The sequence below is a fragment of the Podarcis melisellensis genome (genome assembly GCF_964234715.1).
Source record: "Podarcis melisellensis genome assembly, chromosome: 17".
In the NCBI taxonomy this organism is placed as follows: Eukaryota; Metazoa; Chordata; class Lepidosauria; order Squamata; family Lacertidae; genus Podarcis; species Podarcis melisellensis.
The window spans coordinates 38,984,856-39,005,654 of NC_138534.1; the positions used below are offsets into that span (position 1 = coordinate 38,984,856).

The 20,799-nt window shown below is 42.5% G+C and overlaps 1 protein-coding gene across 1 annotated transcript in view; it reads left to right on the top strand.

Annotated features, from left to right (window-relative positions):
• Positions 1-20,799, top strand: part of TBX15 (T-box transcription factor 15) — a 92,541-nt gene that overhangs the window by 38,252 nt on the left and 33,490 nt on the right. The window contains exon 2 of the mRNA XM_081894268.1: positions 2,571-2,784. Within this exon, the coding sequence (XP_081750394.1) occupies positions 2,571-2,784 (214 nt within the window). The remainder of the gene's footprint in view (positions 1-2,570; positions 2,785-20,799) is intronic.

Below are 20,799 nucleotides of genomic sequence, written 5' to 3' on the forward strand. Positions count from 1 at the left end.
AGAAAGAAAGTCTAGGCTTGCTCCTCAGGAAGAAACTTCAGTTCTGAAATGTGTTGAGCTACAATAAACATTAACAGGTGTCACTTTTGAGAACTAGCTTCTACCTTTTTGCATTCTTTGTGAAGTATTTTGAATGCTCTATATCAGGCATGTCCAACTCCCAAGAGACTGTGATCTACTCCCAGTATAAAAAAACTGGCAGTGATCTACCCCTTGTCTTTGGACAGGGGAGGAGCATGCATGGGGTGGGTGGATTGCGTTGTTGAGCTTTTTTGGGGGGAGGATTGCACAGAAGTTTTTTTTAGCTCCCCCCATAACCTTTGGTACATGATAACGATCCCGCAATCTACCAGGATCAGCTGGGGATCTACCGGTAGAAAAAATAGAGAAAGAGGAAGAAAGAATGAAGAGTAGAAAAGAGTTTAAAAGAGAAACATAGAAAAATAAGATTGGGAAAATAAAGAACTTCCTATTCTTCATTTGTCCACTATATAAAAACAATATTCACTTTCTATAAACAAACATTATCTTCAATCCTCAAATCCATATATCATCATTTCTTTTTCTTTTTCATGCAAAAAGTCTATGTGAGCTTTCCAGTCTTTAAGAAATGTTAAAGAAAATTACTTTTCTCTGATTAAACATGTCAATTTCACTTTTGAAAACCAGCTTCTCCTTTTTTGTATTCTTTGTGAAGTGTTTTGAACACTCTAGATAAAAGCCAAGTAATATTCTCTAATCCCTGGGACATCTTTCAATTGGTATGAACTGCTTACATTTCCTGCACTTGCGACTCCAATATATTCTGTATGAGAGTCATGCATTTTGGTTGCTTGTATTCTTGTTATAATTACACAGATAATGCTTGTTAGATGGTTTGTTCTCATGTTTTTCAACACGATCAATAGTTAAGTTAATGAAACATATTAAGCATGCAATATGGGATGTGTCATTTCATATTGGTGTCCTTGATAAATCAGATTTTTGTTTAATTTGTACAAATTCTCTAGGCTGGTGCAAAATCATTTCCTTGCACTAGCAATACATTGCTGGAGTTTTCACTTCCTATCTGTGCAAACAACCAATAAAAGGAAAGAAAACTGAATACTGCTTGCCTGTTTTTATTTATAAGTAAAAGGACTGGAGGCTTAACGTTTTATCAAAATGAAAATCCTAGGGAGGGACCAGTGATATTGCTTGGAGTATATCCTATATTTATTTATTATACTTGTATACCATCCAATAATACTTTCAGCACAGTTTACAAGTATAAAACAATGTACTCCACCTTTCGGTTCACAAGGCAACTCACAATAATAAAAAAGGAAACTGCAAGACAAATGTGGAAAAGATCACATCAAGACGTAGCAAATAGCACTATAATGGCGAGTCACATCATGCCAAATGCTTGGCAAAATATAACTAGCTCTTATGGCTCACTTGGAAGCCTTAATTGAGGGAAGCAGCTGGGCATCTCTAGAAAAGGGATTTACCAACCAGGGGGCCATGACCAAGAGGGCCCTGTGCTGCCTTCCAGCTCACCAAACCTCAGAAGGCCATGGAAATATTCACAACATGGCCATGGCCTCCACACAGTGGCGTAGCGTGGGTTGTCAGCACCTGGGGCAAGGCAAGTAATTTGTGCCCCCTAACCCGTGGATTTGCGCCCCCTAACCCATGGATTTGCACCCCCTAACCTTAACCCCCAGGTGTTGCGCCCGGTGCAGCCGGCCCCCCTGCACCCCCCACGCTACGCCACTGCCTCCGCAAACATTCGGTGTTTGCAGAGCAGTTTTTGAAAATGGTTTGGCGCAAGCCATTTCTTTCGTTCAGCCCCATCGTTCTGTTTCCCCCTCCTTTGTTAGCCAGACTTTTATATCCCAAGACCCCTGCAAAAACTTAGGTGTCCCTTGAAATAACAATTACTTTCCCAATAATTCTTCCCATATGTTCGCCATCCTTCCTTCTGCAGCTTTAGTGCAATGTGGTTATTTTCTCAAGGAAAAAAAATCATTGTTCCAGAAATTATAATAGAGGAACAAATAACATATATTTGCAAAGAAAGCTCTGCCAAAATAAACCCAAAACCAAAAGCAACACCCATTATTTCTGAGATACTAAAAAGAAGAAAAACAAGTGTTTTGTCTAAAAATACCTAACTGCAAGAGCAACATATGTGGCAGGACATATGAGTAACCAGAACATTATTTCTCTGGTGTTGAGTGAATTTTCTTTCTTTCTTTTCCTCCCATCTCCAGTTGGAGTGCTCCATTATTGTGCATCCTGAATACATTTCTTGCTATTTATATTTTATATTGTGGGCAATTTCATACAGCTGCTTTAAAACTTAACGAAAATTCCAGATGTCATGTTCGGAACAGAAAACCAGAAACCAGATTGTAAATCACAACAATAGCATGCATATAATAAAAGAGATGCCGTTTCACTCGTCGTTCTTTATTTTATTTTTTCAAAAAATAATCCTTATGCTGACTTTTCTTTATGCCTTCCTTCTGTGGGGAATTTTAGAAACTGATAGTTTGATCTGGTGTGCTCTCTCATTTGTTTAGATTCAGAACAGAGTACGGGTTCAGACACGGAAGTATTGGCTGAGAGGACATCCTGCTCCTTTGAGACGCACTCTGACCTCACATCCAGCGGCCCCATCTCTCAACCACCTCCTACCTCATCCATGGAGGAGATCCAGGTGGAATTGCAGTGTGCTGACCTCTGGAAAAGGTTCCATGATATTGGCACAGAAATGATCATCACTAAAGCAGGCAGGTAAGACGAAGGCATCCCCTCAGCACAAGACTCTGAGTTTCAATGTGAAATCGACTTGATGAAATAGAAAGGTTGTCACGGTATCGTCCGTGCTTTGTCACAAACTCATTCCCCAAGACTGACAAGGGTTGAGGCTTGGAACGGGATTTTCCCCTCACCACAATATCCATGCCTTAGCTTTACATCCATGCTGCTCTGGAGGCAGCCCTGCCTGCCAGTATGTTTCACAACAGAGATACAGTGGAACCTCGTAATCCGTTCTGGAAGACTGACTTCCGAAATGTTTGAAAACTGAAAGCGGAAGCCTCAATTCAATAGGGAAACTCTAAACCAGGCATAGGAAAACTCGGTCCTCCAGATGTTTTGGGACCACAACTCCCATCATCCCTGACCACTGGTCCTGTTAGCTAGGGATTATGGGAGCAGCGGCGTAGCGTGGGGGGTGCAGGGGGGGCCGGCCGCACCGGGCGCAACATCTGGGGGTTAGGAGGCGCAAATCCACGGGTTAGGGGGCGCAAATTACTTGCCTTGCCCCGGGTGCTGACAACCCACGCTATGCCACTGTATGGGAGTTGTAGTCCCAAAACACTGAAGGGCCAAGTTTGCCTATGCCTGCTTTAAATGGAAGCCACATCGGACATTCGGGTTCCAAAAAATGTTTGAAAACCGGAACATTTACTTCCAGGTTTTCAGAGTTTGGGAACTAAAACGGAGCTGTTTGAGAGCTGAGGTTTGACTGTACATAGGAAATATGAGCCATAGTTGTACATAAAACCTTTCATATTTCATACCTTAATCCTAGCTATGGCCATACCAAAGCAACTGTTGCCGTATGGGTACATGTTTAGGTGTGTATGCATGTATACGTATATGTGTATTTTCATTCAGAAGGGTGATCGTTAAAAAGAATAACACATCATCATAATAATTTATTATTATTTTGTATACTGCCCGCCATCTGTAGATCTCAGGGCAGTTCACAGTCTAAAAACACAAGATAAAAACAAAAAATAATAAGAAGAACAAGAGCAAAACAATAAGCTGCTCCCTCCAAAATATATATTATTAGTACTGGTGCCCTTACCACTGGCCAGCATGAAACCTTTAGTGCTGATTTTAAAGCATTTCCAATGGTAATCTATATATGCAAATACCAAAAAACTCACGACATTTGGAAGCTTGTAGAACTTCAGTGTTAAAATAATATTATTAATACATCCGTTAAAAGCAATTGGGTGATGATACCTTCAGAGGCACCCAATGGTCTGCTATCTTCTAAACTGGCATTGCATATTTCAGCCAGTTCCCATTTTAATTCCAATTAATTTTCATTTTTGCAAATAATCAGCACCTTGGACAGAGAAAGGACTCACCAGGCTGTAATAGTGTTCAGTCACTTAACACGAAGGAAAGTTGGGGGGAAGAGATTCAGCCTCTTTGTTCGTTATCTTTTTTCTTTGCTCTCCTTTAATTCCCTGAATTTCACAAGAGGAACCAAGTGTAACATATGTTTGTGGCCTGTATTACGGTCCACGTGACACTGAGCTATTGCTCCAGATGAACCCAATGGGTTTGGAGAAGTTTCAACAATCCACATCTTAGAAGCCAATTCTTACCTGTCTCAAGGCTCTTCTTTTCCCCATGAGTACAGGTAGTAAACTAGCGTTTGTCATTTGTTTTAGACCGTACATGGTTCCTAATTACACAGATCACTGGAAACAAACAATGGATGTTTGGCAGCCACTGTTCTCATGTTTACGGAATCATATCACATTCAGTGAGGAAATACTCCTTCAACTCAGTTGTAGGTTTGCAAATAGGCTTTAAGAGGTGACTCTGCACCTGTTTGCTGGCAGAGGGGTATATGTAGTATATGCAGTATGTATGGGATATGCAGATGCTTCAAGCTATCTGAGCTATACATTTAAAGCCGCATCACACCACTCAGGGCAGTTTGCTAAGGGTGCTGTGAGCTGTTAGGGCACTCCCTATTCCATCCTAGAGCTACAATCCCTAGAGTGGTTTAACAATCAATCCCTTTCCCCAGGGAACTTCTCAATTGTGCTTTTAAAAAAGATGTTGGTTTTTTTAAACAGCACGAAAAATAACACCTAAAAATACAAACACCTATATAAGCAATGGGAATGGAAAAGAACAAAACGTGATTCTATATATTCCTCTAGGAAGCCTATATGCAGGACATCAGGTTCTTAACTTGTTGTGTAAAGAAGTAACCGCTTTGAGGTTTGTTTGATTTTTTTTACAATCAAGGGATATATAACTTTTATGAAATCGGTAAATACAGTATGTACTGGGCAGGGTCTCTTTTAAAATGAAATTGAGCATCAGTGGCTCAGTGAAGCAAAAAAAGTATCTTCTGGTTAAATATTAAGATGAATTAGTATGATCTAGAGAGATAATTTCCCTCCTCCCTCTCTTACCCCAAATACATTGACTGACGGTACATTCAGGACATTTCTCAGCCACACAGGTTTGTTGTGAAGATGGAACAAGAGAGGACAGAGGCCGACATTATACCACCACTCTGAGCTTATGGCAGAAATGGTAGAACAGAAACATCATGGTGTGACTTTAAGCTTAGGGAATTCGTTGCAGCATTTTGGTCTGGCTTTAAAACCTTCACCTCCTGGTCCAATGAGAGTGATCTACACATAAAAGCAAGCTGTTGCACAGGTGTGCAATGGATGTGGGTGTTGGGAGTGCATCTGAATACAGTTTCATGATGCTTATCCAGGTTCCGTTGAATTAGCTGGATGAAACTTTGAGTGTGTCAACACATCGCTCTATTGAGTTGCTAGTTGTGGCACAAGACCTATCCACCCAAGACTTGGGGACCTCCTGATGTTTCCATATAAGAAGCAGGCTGTGTTATTGTTGAATGGTGATTTGGGAGTGTGTTATAGTGGCTGCTGTTCTTTTGATTATAATTAAGAATTCCAATTTAGGGATTTTAATGTCCTTTCCTGTTTGTCGTTGGAATATTGTTGTACGTTGTTGTTTTGTTACTCTGGTTTTCTTTTTTTCTAATGAAGAGTAGTCTCTAAATGAGATGAGATATATAGAATACTTGAGTACAGGTAGGGTTGTACGAGGCCCTACTATTTTAAACTCTTTTAACTGCATAGTTGTGCTGTGTTCCTTGCTGCTAGTCTGGAATGTAATGGCGTTTGTGTGTGCCGGGAGCAAAGCCATTGTGCTTTTGCACAGAACTTGCACAGTTGTTTCTGTAGACTGCTCACACTGGCTGCATGGAGGTTACCCTGTCTTAGCCTGAAAATCTTAACCAACTGACATCTATGGCAAATCTCCCATGACTTCACTTAGGTCAGGTTTTTTTTTTACTGGTTTCCCATCCTTTGAACTATGATTGCAGCTGGCTCCATTCTCCCCTCAGAAATCTGTACTGCAGTGCTTAAAAGTCTCTTGGGATTCTGTAGAGTGGTGATCCCAGGCTCCAGGACCAGCTGGCTCCTAGCAGCCGCTTTTGCTGTCCTGCGCCTGATGCTTTCTGCATCCACGAAACTCTTTGGCGTCTCACCCACTTTCAGGCAAGGCGGGCCTGATGGATTTGTAGGACTTCGTATCTCTTGCTGCTTTGTAGACATTTTGCAGACACAGGTCTCTGAGCAGGGGAGCTGCTCCTGCGCAGGGAGAGAGGAAATCGGTACCCAAGACTCCATTATGCTTACATGCCATTTCTGTTTCTTATTTCTCGGGTAAAACATTCATGTGAAATGAAATATTGGAGTCAGGGCCAGATTTAGGTTTGATGACACCCTAAGCAACTGAAGGTAATGGGACCCTTTATATGTCCAGCTGTTCATTGTCAACAACAAATTGTCGCTATTTTTTGTGTTGGATATATGATACATGGTAATTTATGGACTAGGGACGCAGGTGGCGCTGTGGGTTAAAGCCTCAGCGCCTAGGACTTGCCGATCGAAAGGTCGGCGGTTCGAATCCCTGCGGTGGGGTGCGCTCCCGCTGCTCGGTCCTAGCGCCTGCCAACCTAGCAGTTCGAAAGCACCTCCGGGTGCAAGTAGATAAATAGGGACCGCTTACCAGCGGGAAGGTAAACGGTGTTTCCGTGTGCGGCTCTGGCTCGCCAGAGCAGCGATGTCACGCTGGCCACGTGACCCGGAAGTGTCTCTGGACAGCGCTGGCCCCTGGCCTCTTAAGTGAGATGGGCGCACAACCCCAGAGTCTGTCAAGACTGGCCCGTACGGGCAGGGGTACCTTTACCTTTACCTTAATTTATGGACCTAATAGGTATCTAAAGCCATTTGCACATAACAAATAGGAGCCTACACAACACAAAACACTGTTGCCGTATGTAGGTTTTATTTTATTTGTTTTTTTAATCTTATATTTTGGAAATGTTCATCCAGGTTTTTTCCCTTTAATTTTTTGGGGGGCCCTATAGCTTGTTTACTCAGGACGTGGGTGGCGCTGTGGGTAAAACCTCAGTGCCTAGGGCTTGCCGATCGCATGGTCGGCGGTTTGAATCCCCGCGGTGGGGTGAACTCCCGTCTTTCGGTCCCAGCTCCTGCCCACCCAGCAGTTCGAAAGCACCCTTAAGTGCAATTAGATAAATAGGTACCGCTTTATAGCGGGAAGGTAAACGGCGTTTCCGTGTGCTACGCTGGTGCTGGCTCGCCAGAGCAGCTTCGTCACGCTGGCCACGTGACCCGGAAGTGTCTCTGGACAGCGCTGGCCCCCGGCCTCTTAAGTGAGATGGGCGCACAACCCTAGAGTCGGACACGACTGGCCCGTACGGGCAGGGGTACCTTTACCTTTACCTTTATAGCTTGTTTAGCTTATACGTAAATCCAGCACTGATTGGAGTGCTCATTTTGGGAAAACAAATTTCATGAAAACCTCCCAGCCCCAGCAAAATGCATCCAAGGAGCTCCTCACACTGTTGGAGGCCAGTGGAGAAGCACTTTTGCACCATCGTGGCATAGGTAATATAAGGGACTTGGGTGGTGCTGTGGTCTAAACCACTGAGCCTCTTGGGCTTGCCGATCGTAAGGTCAGCAGTTCGAATCCCCACGACGGGGTGAGCTCCGGTTGCTCAGTCCCAGCACCTGCTAACCTAGCAATTTGAAAGCACGTCAAAGTGCAAGTAGATAAATAGGTACCGCTCTGGTGGGAAGGTAAATGGCATTTCCATGCGCTCTGGTTTCCATTACGGTGTCCCATTGCACCAGAAGCAGTTTAGTCATGCTGGCCACATGACCCGGAAAGCTGTCTGCGGACAAATGCTGGCTCCCTCGGCTTGAAAGTGAGATGAGCACCGCAACCCCAGAGTCGACTTTGACTGGACTTTACCGTCCAGGGGCCTTTACCTTTTACCTTTTTAAATCTGACAATATTAGGGGCTAACACCACTGAGGACCTGCTGAGGTGTCCACCCCAAGCCTGGGCAGCAATTGCATCTTCCACCAGTTCCCTTGTGCCCCTCGAATTCGACTGGACTTAACCGTCCAGGGTTCCTTCACCTTTACTTTTTACCTAGGTAGTCTGAGTCTGAAGTCAGCAAACAATTCTTCTCCCATGAAGGGGCCTTTGAGCCATTCCTTGACACATGGAGCTACCTGTAGGCAGGCGTCCAATGGAGTTACAGTTGCCTCACTGCAAGGATATTGGACAGCTGTAAAAGGTTCAGAAAAGGGCCACCAACATTATTAAGGGGGCTGGAATAACTCCTCTATGAGAAAAGGTTACAATGCCCTGGGCTTTTCAGTTTATATAGAGGGCAAGATTGTTCACATCACTGTGTATAGAGAAAATGGGTAGAATAAAAACACACTGGAGCTAAGGGTAGGAAGTCAGCTTCTAAGGCTATATTGAATTGGAAATTAATTTTAATTTTAGAATTGTTAATCTGATATTTGCTAAATTTGTTAATCTGTTTATTATTATTTGTTAAAGAAAACATAACAAAAATTAATTGGAAAGAGAGAGAAAGAAAAAGTGAATAGAGAGAATTTTTTCTCCCTCTTGCTTCTTTTTTTAAGAAATAAATTTTTATTAGATTTTCCACAGTGATAACACAAACCACAAAGCAAAATGATACACAAAAAGAGAAAAAAGAAAAAAAAGAAATGGGGGAAAGGGGGAAAAACAATAAACAGATAAACAATAACAACAAACTTAATTCTTCACAAATCCAACCTTTGAAACATCTTGGTTGACTTCCTCAGATCCTTCCCTTCTGAGTTTCCTTGTAATTAAAGGTAACAGCTTTCCAATATCATTATTAAACTAAAACAATTTCCAATTATAGTCCATCTTATTCACTTTTCTTAACATTCTAAATAAATCCCATTTATTTAATTTTAACTTAATTTAATCCTAGGCCTGTGTGTTTCTTTCATGTAATTTCTAATTTTTTATATTACAATATTTATTCAAATAGTCCTTGAATTTCCTCCAGTCCTCTTGAAACTCCTTTCTGGTCGTGGATTCTTCCAGTCAGGTCTGCTAGCTCCGAAAAGTCCATCATCTTCCCTCTTGCTTAATTCTAACAGCTAGGTCATTCAATAAAGCTGAATGTTGAGACATTGAGGCGAGACAAAATGAAGCGCTTCTTCACAACAGGTCATGGTTAAGATATGGAAATTGTTGTCGCAAGATATAGTTATGTCCAGCAAGTTGGCCAGCTTCAAAAGGCACATCAATGGAGAATAAAGCTATCAATGCCATGATGGCTATATATTACAATGCTGGGGGATTTTCAGCTGGGCTGCCTCTCATGGCTGAGACCTGTCTGACTCTGCCACCTTCAGTCTTGCTTCACCTTGTCTATTAGGGCTACTTCTGGATCAGGCCCCGGAAACCTGATACATCCTTTAGCTATTCCCCAGCCTCCTCTCTCCAATTAGGGAGACCTTGGCTGTAAATTGCAACTTCCTCTACCCATTTGACTTGGCAGGTTTAACAAGCCGGTGTGGTGGAAATGAGGGAAGCCCCCCAAGCCACTCCATAGCAATTTATCTTGCCTAAAGACTGTGTCCGGCTATGAAGCTAACCTCATCAAATAGACAAATCCTCTCCCTCAATATGGGGTTTTGGAAGGGTTCCTCTCCCCCCCCCGACAGTTTTATGCTCTTAGCTTTAACTACCCAGAGCCTTTCTGGCAAAAGCAAGATTTCCTTGTGCTCCTGCGAAGGTTGCTTAAAAAGCAAGTAAGCTGCAAATGCCGCCAGATACCTCATGCTTAAAAAATGCAGACTTTAAGGTGATGAAATGGAAGAAGCGACAGCTAGGTGGAGCAATAGATCGCAAATGTTCCATGGCCAATTCCTCCTGTGCCATTCTGAACTGGTTTGGAAAGAACTTTTCCACAGTGCTTATTTCCAACCCACAACCAACCATTTTTAGCCGATTTCTAAAGAGCCCAATAGAAAAGACTATTGTGATCAATAGAATGGGAAGAACTTATGGTGCTGGAGGAGACTCTTGAGAGTCCCATGGACTGCAAGAAGATCAGACCTCTCCATTCTGAAGGAAATCAGACCTGAGTGCTCACTGGAAGGACAGATCCTGAAGCTGAGGCTCCAATACTTTGGCCACCTCATGAGAAGAGAAGACTCCCTGGAAAAGACCCTGATGTTGGGAAAGATGGAGGGCACAAGGAGAAGGGGACGGCAGAGGACGAGATGGTTGGACAGTGTTCTCGAAGCTATGAACATGAGTTTGACCAAACTGCGGCAGGCAGTGGAAGACAGGAGTGCCTGGGGTGCTCTGGTCCAGGGGGTCACAAAGAGGCGGACACGACTAAACGACTAAACAACAACAAATTGGGATCAATGACATCAGAACATATCATTATGTCCTTTAATCATGTCCTTTAAAACTAGTACTGCACAACATTGGGGGGGGGCAGGGGTCTATACCCCGGTGCAAAAGAGATTTGGAGTGTGGCAAACTTTTTCCTGAACCCCACTCGAATGGTTTGTTGATGACGGCGTTTTGCATCTGTTCCCTGTTATTTGCTGTCCCAATCAGCTGTGGCTTCAGTGCGTTGGAAACCACCAGCCATCTTCCCTCCTTAAAAACTGAGGTCAGGCGTACCAACTTTAATAAAATATTTTTTTGAGGGGGCACGTAAGCCACACCCCCATAATTGATCACGTGATGTGGCTCACACACACTATTTGAATGGCAATGCCCATCAATTTTGGGGCTCCCCGGCCCCTCAAATATTTTAGGGACTTTGGCCCCTAGGAATTTGCTCCTATGATTGAGGTTCTCATGTAGCCAGTTAGATTTACCTAGGTGCTGGGACCATAGAAGGCAAACAAAGCTTTTGAGGTTACTGTCCATAATCTTTGTCCCCAGGCCCTAGTCAAAGTCAACTGACTATATGAAAATGTTGCTGTTTTTAGGATGAATGAGATATAAATCATTGGCACCAAAGAGCTGAATCAGGCTGTAAATGAACTAAGAAAGGGATGAGAGGAGGGTATGCATTGTCAAGAAGATGGGAGAAGCAGCTATTGGGGTAAAGGTGGCATTGGGAGGTGACCATAACCCCCCCATAAATATGACTCCTGCACATATCACCCAAGGTTTAGTTTAATACAAGTAAAAAAAAATTGATGTTGTTTGTGGGAACATTCACATCATTTTTTTAAAAAAAATATATTTTTAATTAAAGATTTCTTACTTTACAGAAATATGTGCATTGTCTCTTTTTTTCAAATTGCGTTTTCTACAGATCAGTTACATAATGCTTCTATTTTTCTGCTTAGTTGTATGTGTGGGGTTTTGTGTCAGCATCACTTGTGTGAGTTTCTCTTTCTATTCACTTGTTATATTTCCTTGGTGGTGAGTGTTAAATTGTGGGTGAACATATCAAATGACACAGTGATTCTTCAAACAGCTCTTGTTTATTCACAGGCCAGAACAGAACTGAACTGAAGGGTTCAGCCAGCCTGCTTATATAGAGCTCCACTAGAACGCAACAGTAACCATTTTCTGTAACTATCCAATCACTGAACATCACTTTCAATCCCTTATTTGCATATGTGGACCTGAGTGAAAACTATCTACAGTATCCCCCTGCTGGCCCAGGGTCTGAACTTCAGTACATAACAGTGAGAGAGGTTGGGGGTGGCCTAGGGTGTGGTTGGTTGTCTTTGGTTGGCTGTAGTGAGATTTGTTTATGTGTCGGAGTGTGTGAGAGGGTGGGTTTTTGGGTCATGTTAGCCATATTGATTTGTATGCTGGCAGATTCTTGTTGTTGTCTTGCTGGGCTTTGTGTGTGATAAAGGGGAACCATATTGGGGTGAAGGCATCTTCTTCTATTTGTCCCCATGTCAGCTTCAGTTTATTGGTTAGTTTTTTCTAGTGAGACTGTTTCCCATACTGTTTGAAACCATTGGTCCATGTTTAGTCCTGACAGGTCTCTCCAGTGTCTGGCTATTATGCTTCTGGCTGCTGAGAGTAGGTTGGTTATGAACTCTTTATAATGTGAGTGGGCATTATTCTCTTGGAAGATGTTAAATAGGACCAGTTCTGGGGTGACTTCTAAGACTTGTTTAGTTATTTTGTTTCTTTCTTGTATGACTGATGTCCAGAAGAGTTGGATTTTGGGACATTCCCACCACATGTGGAGGTATGTGCCTATGGAAATGCATCTTCTCCAGCATTTTGGTGAGGCTCCTGGGCATATCAGCGCTAGTTTCTGAGGTGTTAGGTACCATCTGTAAGTGAGTTTCAGGGTGAGTTCTTTTCTTTTAGCTGAGATGGATTTAAAGTGGGGTTTGGACCACATTCTAATCCATTGGGTGGGGTTAATTTCATAGCCTATGTCACCCCCCCTTTTTTTTACGTCGATGGGGTTTGTGGGATTTTGGAGCAGTATTTTGTATATTGTGCATATCACCCCCTTGACATGTCCCTTTGTAGTTAGGAGGAAGTTTATGAAGGTTGTCAAGGACCTAGTTGCTGCTGATTTTACTACTGGATTGTTTAAGAAGGCATGTAATTGGTGGTGTGTTAGCCAGGGCATTTGGACGTCCCCTAGCTTGTCTTGTATTTCTTTTTTCCTTTTTTTCTTTGCATTTTCAAAAACAGGAACAGAAAGCATACTCTACCCCCCCTGTCCCACTTACAACTTCGTACCAAATACAGCATGTATACATGACTCCCACTCTTGTCCTGGTTCCTTTGCTTTTCCACTACTCTGTGTAATCCACATCTTTTTAATCATCCAATTTGTTATCTATTAAAAACTCTATCTGTTTCAACTGCTGGATTTACTCAAGACCTGCTAAGCTATGTATTTGTTTATACTGGTTCTTAAAATATTCAATAAAAATTATCTACTCCTCCTTGTATTACTTATCTTTTGTTTTCTCTTATCCTGTTTGTCAGACCAGCCAGTTGAGCATATTCAAACATTTTACACTGCCATTCTTCCTTAGTGGGTATTATATTTGCTCTCCAGCTTTGTGCCAATAAGGTTCTAGCTGCAGTGGCAGTGTTTCGGGGTAAGTTTTTAAAAGTATCTTTTTAAATTCATTATATATAATTTCCCAATATTCCTTAATTACTTTACAGGACCACCACATGTGGAAAAAGGATCCCCCATTTTCATTGCACTTCCAACATATACCTTTTTCTTTTTCAGACATTTTCGCCAATCTGGTGGGTGTTAAATACCATCTCTGGGTCATTTTCATCATATTTTCTTTTATCGCATAACATGCTGTGAAATTCATAATTCTTTTCCACAACTTTCCCCATAATTCATAATCAATATTGTGACCAACATTTTGTGCCCACTTAATCATGCTTGATTTCACAGATTCCTCTTTAGTTTCCCACTCCAACAGCAATATGAACATTTTTTATACTACTGTACTTTTATATTTGTATCTAAATAGGTCTTTGAGACTTTCGTCCTGCAAAGCCATTTCCCCTATCTATCTTAAACAATTCATTAATCTGACGTACCTGTAGCCAATCCGTAACCAGATTTCTTAATTCCTTGAGATTTCTCAGTCTTGGTTCCTGTCCTATAAAATCTAAAATTTCACTGTATGTTAACCGCTGCTTATCCATATTTGTTCTTCTCCTGGTCATAGCTTCCGCTGTCAGTTTGGTTTTGCCATCTAGTATCCCTTTAGCGAAAAAGAATCTGCCTCTCTTGTCTTTTAGCACTGTTGTGGCTCTGAAATTCAGGTCTCTACTGTGTATTATAGCTACTCCGCGAGCCGTTCCAGAGTCAGGTGCCAACCATTGTTGACTGAAGCTGGGTTTGCTCAGGAGTTTGCTTCCTTTAGGTGAATTGTGCATTTCTTGTAGGAAGGCAATGTGTGGTTTCATGGTGTTTATATACGAGGTGATGCATTTTCTTTTGATAGAGTTTCCCAACCCCCTCACATTTAGTGTAATTGCTTTTAAGCAAGCCATTCTGCTTGTCTACTTTATAGGATGATTCCCTACCAACCCATCAGGGTTGTCCTGTGTCTCTCACCTTATATTGTCTATCCAACCTCTTTTGTTGTGTTGGCATAAAGTGTGATGGGTGGGAGAAGAGGGGGATTAGAATTAGATTTGGGTTAAAGAGTGGGGGGTAGATTACAGAAAGTAGCCTATATGTAGTTATATAAGTGTTTGCCTGGGGTTATTTGGATCCTCTGGCTTCCAACCCGTTGGTCCTGGGTCTCAGCTGGCATGGAGGGCCTTGTTTAAGAACAGGACATCCTGCCTGTCATTTGCGACAGGGGAATGGTCAGTGAGACGGTGTTATGCGCCTTTTGTGACACTTGTGTTGGGTATAAGGTTTGTAAGCAATGCTGTCAGTGTTGTTAAACAACATTATTGGTTTGTTGGAGTGTCGGGGTAGGGATATGGGTATTGGCATGCTCTGGCACCACCATTGTGGTGGTTGTGTGTCAGATTTTAGCCTGTTTATTGATTGCTTTATTGAGGTTGGGGATATTGTTTTAGTTGGTATGGGTTTCTTTCTTTGCTTTTAATTTTCTTTTGCCTACTGATTTTGTTTGTTGCCTTTGTGTGGTGAAGGAAGAGACGGAGAGGTTGGTGGGGGAATTCACATCATTTTAATTCTTTTTGTTCAGTATTAGAAATAACTATTGTGAACACACTGAGGGAAATAAGGTTACTGGTTTGCCTTCTATGAGTGTTCATTTACCTTGTTGCTCTGATGTATGGCTGTGAGTTTGTTCATATGACCCAAGATAGCCCAAGATAGAAGCATGTTGACCAAATGTTGGTAAGAACACAAGAGGTTTGCTGCATTTGGGCCCAATGTCCATTGAATCCAATATTAATGTTTCCAACTATAGTCACCAGGAGGCCTTGGGGGTGCCTATAAGCAAGGTGTAAATGCAATACATGGTTTTGTCCTGAGTAGCTGTTATATGGTGGTAGAATGCGTCTGAATATGGAGGTTCCATCTAGCTAGCATGAGAATGCTGGCTAAGAGTCAAGGCCGTAGTTGAAACCTCACCTCAGCTATAAAGTCACCAGGTGGCCTCAAGTAAGCTGCCATTTTCCTTTTTAGTCCCTCTCCCAATTTACAGCACAGATATATAAATAGTGCAGTGAGGATTCCTGAGGTAATCTGTGTAAAGCACACTAAATGCTATATAAATAAGAAGTATTTTCCCCTCTTATTACGTTTGAGCGGAAGGCATTGCGGCCACCACTGAAAATCATTTCTTGCTTCCGTTATATAACAACACTGAATTGGCAGGATTCCAGTGTGGCCGGAGGAGGAGTTATAATCTCTTCGATGACCCCAGCAGCAAATATTCTTTGTTCGTAAAACAGGGCTACTGTCTCCATTTGGTAAAATACCAGGGTGGCACTAGGAAAATAATGACATTATAAATAGAAATTGGTGTCAGGTGGCCAACAGTGGTATGGCACACACACTGAAGAAAATTTGATGCGTGAATTAGACTGGGCGCACCAGTCCTTCAGAGAAAAAAGAAGGATGCACAGAATGTGTCATTTGTTCTCCTAACCCGAGGTAGGCAACCTAAGGCCCAGGGGCCGGATCCGGCCCAATCGTCTTCTCAATCCGGCCAGCGGATGGTCCGGGAATCAGTGTGTTTTTACAGGACTAGAATGTGTCCTTTTATTTAAAATGGATCTCTGGGTTATTTGTGGGGCATAGGAATTCGTTCATTCCCCCCTCCCCAAAAAAATATAGTCCGGCCCACCACATGGTCTGAGTACAGTGGACCGGCCCACAGCTGGAAAAGGTTGCTGACCTCTGTCCTAACCAAAGGAAAGAGGATGAGATCTGGGGGGCAGAGGAGAGACCAGGAGGCTGGGTTATATGTGAGGGGTGGCAGGTGTCTTCATCAATGGCTGGGGGCGAGTTGTATTTGCAACACCTGGAGAACACCATGTTAGTTGTCCCTGGTATTATGGCATTGTTGTTGTTTAGTCGTGTCCGCCTCTTCGTGACCCCCTGGACCAGAGCATGCCAGGCCCTCCTGTCTTCCACTGCCTCCCGTACTTTGGTCAAACTCATGTTAGTAGCTTCGAGAACACTGTCCAACCATCTTGTCCTCTGCCGTCCCCTTCTCCTTGTGCCCTCCATCTTTCCCAACATCAGGGTCTTTTCCAGGGGGTCTTCTCTTCTCATGAGGTGGCCAAAGTCTTGGAGCCTCAGCTTCAGGATCTGTCCTTCCAGTGAGCAGTCAGGGCTGATTTCCTTAAGAATGGAGAGGTCTGATCTGCTTGCAGTCCATGGGACTCTCAAGAGTCTATTATGACATTAGAGTGTGCCATTTTAGAGAGTGAAACTTAATTTTTGCAAATTTCTTCAGTGAGGGGGAGCTTGAGAATATGTCGTTAGGTGTGCAGGATTCAAATCTGCTATCATTTTTTGTATTTAACTTGGTAAGCCTACATATGAGAAAGAAGCACAAAAACTGCTTTTGGAAAACCAAAGAAATTTAATTTTGCCTTCTGAAATAGTCAGGCCAATTCTAAATAACATTAATAAATAAAAATAATATTAATCTATAATATAATTGCTGTAATATAATATAATATAATAGTACTTGGCAATCATTTGAAATGATTTCTATGAAATTTTACACACATTTTCCTTATCAAACAAAACTAAACAATATTAATTTAACCAAAATATTTTTGAATTCCCAAGTCTCTTACACAATTTTAGCTTATCACCCCTCATTTTTTGATTTTGAAAAATTCAGCATGCCCTAATGCATTCCTAGCCACAGGTGTGACCTGAGCACCCACCTACATTAACAGATCCCAAAGCGTCGTTTCTTTGCTTCCCCGTTTCATTCTGGAGATTCTGCAAAAACTTGGAATGAGCGAGTGAGTGGAGGCGAGAGTTTATTGGCATGTTTGCTTGAGGAGTTTTCTATGCCAAGAGTCCCTTTGTGTCCCTCGACGCTGGACACAGAGCAGCGATTTTCAACGTTTTAGCAGACTTCTTCCTCTGTCATCTTTACAATCCTGCCTTTCCCCTTTCTCTTTAAATGATGTGCAGATTGATTTTTCAGAGAAATTAAACACTTTTTATTGGTGCTGGGTGGGTGGGGAAGGAAGGATTGCAGCCTCAATTTAATTTAATTTATGGGGAGGGAATGAGGTGGTGATTGATGAACAGGGGTAATTATTGGGGGTGTGTGGAACTGATGTTACAGACACAGATGTTCTCATATTATATTTATTATAAAATATATATTAATCAGAGGCTCACCAACAACTGGAGTAGCTGCATGTATGTTTGGGCGAAGAACTGAGGAGAAACTGTGTGTGTGTGTGTATGGCATGATCCTGGGGGAGAGAAAGAAATGGGTGGGGTGCCTTATTTGCACAGAGGAAATGAGTGGACTGAGGGTTAATTTAGGATGAATTCATTTAGACAATGAATTAGGGGAAGCGTGTGGGGAGGTGTTCTTCCCAATAGTCCTTCCCTCCCTGTGGAACGCCCTCCCATCGGATGTCAAGGAGATAAAGAACTACACAACTATTAGAAGACATCTGAAGGAAGCCCTGTATTGGGAAGTTTTTAATGTTCGATGTTTTGTTATGCTTTTTACGTTTCCAAGCACAATTCAAAGTGTTGGAGCTGACCTTTAAAGCCCTAAACGGCTTTGGACCTGCATACCTGAAGGAGCATCTCCACCCCCATCATTCAGCCGGACACTGAGATCCAGCGCTGAGGACCTTCTGGCGGTTCCCTCACTGCAAGAAGTGAGGTTATAGGGAACTAGGCAAAGGGCCTTCTCTGCCTGCCCTGTGGAACGCCCTCCCATCAGATGTCAAGGAAATAAACAAATATCTGATTTTTAGAAGACACCTGAAGGCAGCCCTGTTTAGGGAAGTTTTTAATGTTTGATCATGTTTTTAATATTTTATTGGCAGCTGCCCAGAGTGGCTGGGGAAACCCAGTCAGACTGGCAGGGTATAAATAATAAATTATTATTATTGTAGAACAATAAAATGTCTCCAAATGCCTCTGTAGCAGTGCCAGCCAAATGCCTTTGACATTCTTAAAAGTGGTCGATGCACAAGGCATCCCGTTTGTCCCCAGCGTTTGATAGGAGAGTGTATGAGCTTTATCGCTGTATGATGCCTGTCTGTGCATGATAGAGAAGGCTATATAAAACCATGTGAATTGTCATTTCAGGCTTGGGTGGTGTGTACCCCCATCTCTAAAATAGGTACATGTTTTTTTGTAAGAGGTTCACTTGCAATTCCATCATCACACAAGCGTATCATGTGTGATATGACCTGAAGCCTGTGGTTCACTTTCTTGATGTTTGTTGTGCTCTGCATGAAGGTAATTTCCTGCCTTTTGACTAAAGCATGACTAGTCTTGTCTGAGTTATATTGATACCATGTGGCGATGGACAGTTATTATTTAATATGTGGTGGATTTATAAACTCATAGCTAAGAAAGGATTTGTGCAGCAAACGGAATGTGTTGGGCAGTGTTTCTACAAATTTATATCCACAGTGGAAGACCTTGTTCAGGCTCTGTGTCGCAGAACTTTTAAAAAAATGTGCAACTTGACATAAAACATTCCAGGAGGAAATTAGCCATTCCAAATTCAGGTTAGTTACATTTAGTTATTGAAGAGATAGGTAACATATTGCCAAAATAGTGCAACGCTTTGTCGTGTTGATAAAGAACATAGAAGCTTAGATAGTTGTTGTTGTTGAGTCCTTTAGTCGTGTCCAACTCTTCGTGACCCCATGGACAAGAGCACGCCAGGCTCCCCTGTCCTACACCACCTCCCGCAGTTTGGTCAAACTCATGCTGGTAGCTTTGAGAACACTGTCCCACCATCTCGTCCTCTGTCATCTCCTTCTCCTTGTGCCCTCCATCTTTCCCAACATCAGGGTCTTTTCCAGGGAGTCTTCTCTTCTCATGAGGTGGCCAAAGTCTTGGAGCCTCAGCTTGAGGAATTGTCCTTCCAGGGAGCACTCAGGGCTGATTTCCTTCAGAATGGAGAGGTTTGATCTTCTTGCAGTCCATGGGACTCTCAAGAGTCTCCTCCAGCACCAGAATTCAAAAGCATCCATTCTTCGGCGATCAGCCTTCTTTGTGGTCCTTCTTAGATAGTTACTTTATACCAATTCAGACCACTGGTCCATCTATCCTTGTATAATTGTCACCAACTGTCAGCAGCTCCTCAAGATTTCAGGCAGGGAACCCTGCCATCCCTACCTGGAGCCTTGAACTTCCAGGGAATGTAAACCTTGGACCTTGGTGCTTAGAAATGGTTTTAGTTCTCAGTTTTCCTAATCAGCTCTCCACATTTCTGCAGGAACTTGTGATTTTTTTAAAAAAATCCTCATGAAAATTCTTTAGCATTTTAGTGCAAATTTTTCCTAATAAACACACTTTTGCTGCCAGTTTTGACTGATGTACACTTTTTTTGCAAGCATTTTCTTCTGATATGATGTAATTTTGTACACTATTTTCACCAATATACAGTGGTGCCTCCGGTCGGATCCCGAGGTTTCCGCAACCTGAGGACTGCTTCTGCACATGTGCGCATGGTGGTAGACCACTTCTGTGCATGCGCACATGGCAAAACCAGTAAAATACTACCGGGTTTGCTGCTTTCGCATCCTGAAGGTTATGTAACCAGCGGGTTACGTAACCAGAAGAACTACTGTACTAATTTTTCTGCACACTTACCCCCTAGCAAATGCATTTCTGTGATGGGTGCCTTAGTTGAGATTACTGCCTTTCAAGGGATATGACTAGATGATCCTTTGGGTCCCTTTCAACTCTGCAATTCTTTGATTGGTTGGGGAACTGCATCACAAAATTCGGATAAATGTGAATTTTTGCAGGGTGGCTGTGTTTTGGGTCTTATAGAATCATAGAAATCATAGCATTGGATGTCAAGGAGATAAAGAACTACACAACTATTAGAAGACATCTGAAGGAAGCCCTGTATCAGGAAGCTTTTAATTTTTGATGTTTTGTTATGCTTTTTACGTTTCCAAGCACAATTCAAAGTGTTGGTGCTGACCTTTAAAGCCCTAAACGGCTTTGGCCCTGCATTTCTGAAGGAGTGTCTCCACCCCCATCGTTCTGCCCGGACACTGAGGTCCAGCTCTGAGGACCTTCTGGCAGTTCCCTCACTGCAAGAAGTGAGGTTCCAGGGAACCAGGCAGAGGGCCTTCTCGGTAGTGGCACCCACCCTGTGGAATGCCCTCCCATCAGATGTCAAGGAAATGAACAACTATCTGACTTTTAGAAGACATCTGAAGGCAGCACTGTTTAGGGAAGTTTTTAATGTTTGATGTTGGAAGGAACTGCAAGGGTCGCCTAGTCAGAGCCCCTGCAATGCCGGAATCATTTGCCCAATGTGGGACTTGAACCCACAAAGCTGAGATTAAGAGTCTCATGGTATTTTGGAATTTGATAGATTCAGTTTTAAATTGATTTTTTTTTCCATTTCCCCTGACATGTGCTCTATCACTGAGCTAAGGACC